General features: G+C 40.4%; 1 protein-coding gene across 1 annotated transcript in view; it reads right to left on the minus strand.

Moving 5' to 3' along the window:
- TPRG1 (tumor protein p63 regulated 1) overlaps window positions 1-1071 on the minus strand; it is a gene marked incomplete at both ends in the record, with an annotated part of 100576 nt that extends 99505 nt beyond the window's left edge. The window contains one exon of the mRNA XM_080919604.1: window positions 850-1071. Coding sequence (XP_080775730.1) covers window positions 850-1071 — 222 coding nt within the window. The remainder of the gene's footprint in view (window positions 1-849) is intronic.
- Between the last annotated feature and the right edge of the window lie 7104 nt (window positions 1072-8175).

Raw genomic sequence — 8175 nt, forward strand, 5'->3', positions numbered from 1 at the left:
CACATGAAAGAAGTAAACAGAGATGAGAGAGAGAGACAGGGAGAGACAGATACACAGAGACACAGAAATACAGAGACACATAGATAGAAAGAGAAGTTTATTTTTCAACAAAAAGGTACCCCATATGTGCATGAAAACTGTATTGTCATGGTTTGCATTCCTGTATTTTTGCTCCAATAGATTATGGCTATTGTGTTAATAAGAACTTTGGAGGATTGCAAAAGATCAGTAAGTATAAAAACAACAAAGAAATAAGAAATCCATGATGTACCTCCCACTTGATCCAAATTCTAGAAACATATTGCAGTAGCTTTCATACCACTATAAGTCTTGCCCATTCACTGTACTGGTTCCAGTGTTCAGGTGAGGACTCTGAGCCCCTCAATGCAACTGCAGACAGAGTTTCAATTTTAAAGCTTTGCCCCCATGATATCACCACATCCCAGCATCCATCCGGAGATTCTTCACAGCTTCAGCAGCACATTCTGTCTTTCTAAGACAATGAGTTCATAGCTTTACCTTCTAGCTACTATATTATAAGCCCCCTATCTATTAAGCACTAATTCTTTGAGGCCAGATTTTGCATCCATGCAGGAGTGAAGCCAAAACATGTAGAGGCCACACAAACTGTACCTCCTCAATGCCATCTGAGAGATAAGTGTTGACAGGTCAGACTTATCTGAAGTTTATACTCTTCATCCATATGATGGAAATAAAAACAACTAAATGAGGATTATGATGACTATTTAAAGAGGTATGTAAGACATAGAACTCTCGGCAAAATGCAATACAAACAAGGAAGCAAGATTTCAAAGGAAATGTTGAATAGAACTGAAATCATGATTTTACCCTTGTAACAAAGTACTTCCGTGAAACATAAGGCTGGTGATAAGGATTGGGGTATAGTGCCACTTTAGTCAAACTCTGCTGTCTTGAAACCTTTCTTGGTCCTGGGTACTTCTCTGAGTCCCCCTCTTTTGTGGACAAGTGGTCATTCTCAGAGGGTTGGTCATCTTCCTCTTGCTTCAGAGACACGGGCTGGAATCCTTCAAAGCTCCCAATTGTTGACATTTCTTTAGTCTGAAACAATGAAATAAAATGAACTTTTCATTAAATAATAAAGCATTCCACCTGTATCCTGGCTATGGAAAAACAGGTTACAATGAAGAAAAGATCTTCTGAAAGGGAAACAGTCATACGTTGATCAGAGGCACTAATAGACAGTGCAGGAGCACAGACACCTAAAATGCCACCCATGTGCATCACCTTGACTAAGAGAGAGAGAGAAGTAAAGACTCTCAGGGTTGAAAAACAGAAGCTGTGAGTCACTTCATTTCCTCAACTTTAATATCAGAACGTAAACTGAACATCAGAAATGGAGCATAAAATTAGTGCCAGGTAAGTCACTTTGTGATTTCCTGGCATTTTCATCTAAAACGCTACTTACTTGGTTTGTATTTAAAAGCCAAAAGCAATGAGAATGTATGTATTCTCTGATAAGCTTCAGGGACTGGTATGAGAATGTGTGTGGTTTGAGTAAAGATGCCCCCCATAGTTTTCAATGCTTGGCCACCAGGGAGTGGCACAACCTGAGAAGTATTAGGAGGTGTGGCCTTGTTGAAATGGATATGGCTTTTTTGGAGGAAGTGTCATTGGAGGTGGGTTTTGACATTCCCGAAGTCCAAGCCAGGTCAGGAATCTCTCTCTTCCTCCTGTCTGTAGATATGATGTAGAACCTTCTGCTACTTCTCCAGCACACTGTCCACCAGGATGAGAAAGGACTAGCCTTCTGAAACTGTAAGCAAGCCTCCAACTAAGTGTCTCCTCTTATAAGAGTTGCCGCGGTCATGGTGTCTTCTCACAGCAACAGAACAGTAAGACAGGATGTAAACCACCTGGGTCTGTCACATTTTCAAATCAATGTTCTAACATTTTATTTTAATGGAACAGTTCAGGAAAATGTCCAAAGACATATATGCACACTTATAGCCTTGTAAGTTCTTTGATTACACTATTATGTCTAGTAGAGAAATACTGCATGTAATAAATAGCAATATAAAACATTTGTACAACCTTTTCTTTATATAAAATAATTTAAATAAAGCAAGTATTCTCCACTAGTAGAGAGCTGGACAAATAAATGTCAAATATAGTGTAGCTCTTAAAATATGAAAATGTACTTTTTCATAGAAAAATGACAAATATAATTTATGGAAAAAAGTATTATATATGAATTATATTGCTCAATTGTCTTAAAATCATTAACAGAGGAAGAAAGGAAATTTTACACATGCATTTTTCTATGTATGTACATATACAGGTGGCCATTATTTGAAACTGAAAAAATAAAATAAAATGTTAAAAGTAGTTCTATCTTCATAATGATGTTGTGGCTACCTCTCTCAATACAAGTTTCTGTGTCTCTGATTGCTAACAAAATAATCAGTTAGCATTTAAATAAAATAGAAACTTGATTTCTATTTGTACAGTGTCTTATTTTGTTTTGTAGTGCTTCATTTATAAGGACAAAATAGAAGGCACATGGAGGCCTGTATAAGGTCTGCCTGATCCATCTAGTGCTCTTTTGTAGCAGAGTCTGAAACCCACATGGCAACATTGCCTAAGCCTAGGAACTTCACCCAATCATCTGCTCATCCCTACAGGAGGCCAGTTACTAATGAGTCCTGGAAGCAGGCTTCATGCCTAGGTCCACCATTAGGAGTGACATCTTAGTCTCAGAGCTGACTCTATGTTCTTAATCAACTAAAAGACGGCATTAATTCAATTTCCTTGGTTCCTGTGAAATGCCAGAAAGTGGGGTGGGAGAAGCCTAGTTTGCCAGAGTATTTTCACCCTTAAAATTGAGACAAACCAGAACATTCAAAAGAGGTAAAAATAGCATGATCACACAGTGTTGTAGAGAGCCCTTTCCTCCTAATTGAAATATTGTCTGTGGGAGGAAGGACAGAAGCTCACACAGCCAAGGCTGAGGAAGCTCAGAAAGATACAGGAGTCACAAGGCTCCTAACCAAGGATTTTTAAGCAGGAACAAAGGCTCAGGGAGGGGACCCTCCAGCTAGCCAAACCAAGTTCTGAAGATAGTTCCAACAATGTGCTTACCTGCTAGGTGGGCTTTGATGATACAGCTGCCTTTGAGTCAACTATGCTCCTGTTGAGTAAAACCTTCCTATGCTACTGAAAGCAATCACCCCAATAAGCCGGACTAAGGTAGTAGACTTGCACCCAGTCATTTATTTGGTCAGCTGTTGGTTTGCTATTGGAGGTCAATAGACTTTGCTCACATCTCTTCACCTAAAGCAACACAGGAGTATTGCCCAAATCAAAGCACTCTGGCATAAGAGGACACTATTAGCAGTTGTGTCAGGGCAGTAGGAGTAAACAGAATCATCTCTGGCAACTGTGGATGTCACTTTGAGGGGGTCGAACTCAGTAGAAAATACAGTTGGTGAAACTCGTAGATTGCCTTATACAGCTCCCATTCCAGTTTATCTTAGCAGATCCTCACAGCCCTGGCAGTCACAGTCTTCTTTACTCCCTATGCATCCTTCTGAGGATACAGAGTATGGAGGCACCACCTACAGCACACTTGCCAGGATTTATGGGCATGCTTTTGAGTCCAGCTTGTCCACCATAGGCCTTCCTTGACTATTTGTGCAATATCTGAAAGGCAGGTATGCAAAGGTTGAAATTAACCTTAGAGAATAAAAGGTATGGAGAAGCGACGGGAGGGGGGGAGGGAGGGAAGAAGGGAGAAAGGGAAGGAGAACTGAGGAAGGGAAGGATTGAAGAAGGGAAGGAGGGAAAGAGGGAAGGAGGGAGGACAGGAGGAAGGGGGACAATGAGAGAGAGAGGGAGGGAGAAAGAAACAAAGGGACAGAAAAAGACAGAGACAGAGAGAAAGAGACAGACAGACGGACAGACAGACAGACAGACAGACCAAGAGACATTGGAGCACTTCAGCCTCCCTAGCTGTTCTGTACTCTGTGCATGCAGGTTGGCACCTCCTTTACAGTGGGTGTTGGAAGGAAGTGCATTTCCAAAGTTCTAATGAAGAAAGGTTTGTGTCACTGGGAAGGGAAGCCTGCTTCTGTATTTGCGTGCTACTGTGAGCACACTAACAACAGACATCTGCTCAAGGCTCCTGTGCCTGGAAAACAGAGGGAGGATTTAATTAGCACCACTTCCTCTCCCCCAGGCTGTCTTCTCTGGAAACACTTGGGAAGGCAGCACTCTGAGCTCTCTCGAACTGTCTGAGATCCAGGAACTGAGGAAACTCTCAGCTCCATTTGCATCCTTAATGCCTTAAACCCTGGAAGCTCAGCCAGCCTTCCTGGTTGGAATGGGAATGCTCAGTAATCAGGCCTGGGATGTGGGGGGGAGATCTCCAAGGTCAGGGAATCAAATTTAACAGCCACTCCACTCAAGCTAGCAAAGAGCAGGCATGCTATTTGGTTCCTTAGCCGAGACAACTAAGAAGTCAATGGAAAGTGCCCTCTCCTCTCTGCTTAGAAACACTGTATACACTGAAGTAGGAAGAACATAGAAATCAATACCAGAAACAAATCTTACCTAAATAAAAGGGCCGGTTGCTTTTGCAATGCAAATTCTGCATGACAATGGACCTGTTGAGCATCACTTAGAAATGGAAAGGATTGTTCTTTTGTAATGTGTACTAACAGTCTTATCTCTACCTTTACTGCTCCAGGAGACACAGCACAAAGTTATAGAGAGGTAAATACTCAGGGCTTAGAAAAAACATGATGTGGCAGTCGTGGTTGGCTAAATCTTCTCATTCTGGGAATTTGTGCAGTGAGGGTCCCACCTAAGAAAGAAAGGTTCACAATACTGCTTGCTTATACTGGGTGGAACCTACTTAAATACATAATAGTCAAAGACACCTACGCACAGACATGAAAGATAGAATCTCAAACAGTAAAGCAGCCACAAGAGAACAGAGAACAGGAGCTCTTTAAAAAATTAAATGAAAAATGCAAAGCAGCCATTAGCCTTTGCAAAAAGATGATTCAGATTCATGGAAGGAGTGGGATTAGGAGAGATTTCTAAAGATTAAGTAATTTTACTGTTGTATATGTAACTAGAAAATACTTATAGAAATAAATGCCAAGCAGTTTCCAAAGAGTATGCTACTTTTCTTTTAGTTAGATAATAAAAGTTCTAAATCTCTCAGTTGTTAAAAAAAAATCAGAGCTAATTTTCACATATATATATATGTGCGTGTACATATGTATGTACATGATATTCAGAAAAGTTATTTCTAGATTTTGTCTAAGTATAACTGTCTCTATACAAAACTTTAATTATCCCTCTGTGGCTTTTCCTAGTATTTCGGGATCATGTAGGGCATAAATTATAATTAGAGGATTATCAGCTGCTCCAAGGCTTTGATTTTGTCAATACTGGCACAGGACTGCTGAGATGAAGGACTCATTCAAGCCCATGCAGCTTCAGGGATCAGAAGAGGAAGCCATAGCTCTGCTCTTCCTCTTCCACAGCCTCCACTTCAGGTCTCCAGGTCTCTGTTATTTCCTCTTCTATAATAAGTGACATTTAGCCAAAGTTCAGAACTCGCCTGTCATGTAGAGCACTGGGGTTCCACACACAAAGAAGAAGAGCAAAGCAGGAAGAGACAGAGGAGGAGTCCTTGAAAGAATCATTGGTAAAATAGAGGCCCTGACAAAATAGAGGCCCTCTAGCAGACATGGGATTGGAGACAGAGCTCCAAGAAGCAGGACTCATCAGCAGTTGCTCCATAGAAAGTCATAGTCATTGCTATATGCTAGAGCCTTTCTTGTTCCCTAAGATCAGGGTCCAGAGACCATTGAAGATCCTATAGCACGTTTTACATTCTCTTCAATATCAAAAGAAAAATAACATTTTAGGATAAAAACAATGCTTTGAAAGTTTTTTTTTGTCATTTCAAAAAAAAAAAAAAGCAAAATGTGTTACATAACAAAAACCTGGTATACATAAGAGAAAAATATTGAACTATTTTAAGTCATAAACTCATAATTTATTAATTTAATTAATTTACTTGTTATTTTTATGCACGCGGTGCGTATGCTTGCATGAGTACATACATACCACATGTGTGAAAGACCCCACCAAGGCAAAATTGAGCATCAGATCTCTTGGAACTAGATATAATCATGTCTAGTTGTATATAGTTAAAGTTACTAATGGTTACTGGGAATCACACCAGGGTTGTCTAAGTGCAATTAACCACTGAACCATCACTTCAGACTTCAGCATCAACTCATAACTTCTATTAGCAGTATTATTACAATGGTAAGACCCTGCAAAGCAATAAGGTCTTGGGCCCAGTGAGATTATATGCCTCAATTTACACCCCACTGTTCACATCCCCATTGAATGTTCTACCCATTCTTTATTACTCTTAACCTTCAGAGTCAGAATCATTCTCCCAAGAGTGCTTTTCCCTGGTTCTATCCCAGAAACTCCATTACATCCTGGAGATTCTCTCCTTGATGGGAGGTACATGATCTAACATAATCATTTCTTTCTCTTCTAAAACCAAAGTCAGAGGCAGGACGTTGATCCCAGCACAAATTTGTTTCTTGGAGACATGGATGAATACCTATCCTGAAATAGATTAGCTGAAAAAAAGTAGCCAGCCACATTTGCTTGGCCAGGAGTTTGAGTCAGAAGCATCACAAAAGGTCTTGGGAAAATGTTCTTTCCCAAGAGTTTAACCAAATAAATAAACAAATAGATCAGTAAATAACAAAATACTTTGTATGTAATAAAAATGTGTTATAGTTCAGATCAAACACACAAGACTGACATTAACAAGAGATGGGTGTAACTCAGAGCTCTTTGCTAAAGGATCATTTCTGAAGGCCGGAGCCGGTGTGTTTTCAGACCCCTTACATAGCTTTCAGGGCTGCCTTCCTGGGGAAGCAATACAACTCTCATTCACTGTAACTCCCCGTTACGGACACCATATAAAGTTACACACAATTTTTTTAAAGCCCTGACATTGGTATCTTTAATATATAAGTGTGAATTTAATACTCAACAGTGAAGGCTCTTCACTGGTCTCTAAAACCTTGTGAAGACAAGCTCCCTCAGTACCAACTCTTATGAACATTACCTACCACTGTATTAGTTCATTCAATCTGCTATAACAAAGTCCCTGAGGCTAGATAACTTAAGAACAACAGGAAACTATTCTCATCATATTAGGTGGGAAGCCCAAGATGAAGAAATTGGGGATTACATTTTGAGAAGGGACCCAACAGTGACCTAACATGGCACCAGGAACAGAAATAGGGAATGTCCCTGACGAGTTAGCTCCAGGACTTTTGTTAGATCTGTAAGAAACAAAACTTCATGGCCTATATACCTACTAAAGATCCCAATTCTTAATACTGACACACGTGGAATTAACAGAGAATGTGAATTCTGGACAGTGCCCAAATTAGAGCACTAGATGAGAAAAATTAAGCCCCAAAATATGATGTGTGTCTTGAGAACCTGGGAGTGATTAAACTTTAAAAAGTTAAATATGGACAATAAAATTAAAATTACAGGCATCCTAGGACAGCAGTATCACACCCCAAAGAATATTTGTGGTCAGACTTAGACCTTAGAAAAGTCTTTAGCTTGCTAAGTAGGACTGTTCATTTTTTGCTGGTTGCTATGCATGTGGTAGGGGAGGGAACACGGGTGTTTGTTACTGTGCTGTGTGTTGCACTCAACGGTGTTGACTATGCTTCCCACTGACGGCACAGCTACCTACACGAAGGGTTAACCTTCTCCAGGCACGTCCCCAAAATAAAAATCCACTTTTAATTTTGACATTTTGTAAAGGTAATTTATGTGAATTTATGTGTGCAGCCTTTCTGAGTCTCTGTGCAAGTGTGGTGGATGAACAACAATACTCCAACACCTCGCAGCTCTCCGGCAAGCTTGCTTCTGTGCCAGTGGAGATAAGAAGATTGGCAAATGATTCTTCACAATTTCACATTTTGCGCATTAGTGATAGCACACTAGCAAGGATGCTGAGTCCTGGGCCGGAATGAGTTGAAGGAGGGTCTCATCTCTCCCAGCCCTTCCTGAGTCAAATGAGCCCTCTGCTCTGCACCTGTGCCTTCAGTTAAAAATAGCTGGTAG

The sequence above is a fragment of the Micromys minutus genome, assembly GCF_963924665.1.
Source record: "Micromys minutus genome assembly, chromosome: 7".
NCBI lineage: Eukaryota > Metazoa > Chordata > Mammalia > Rodentia > Muridae > Micromys > Micromys minutus.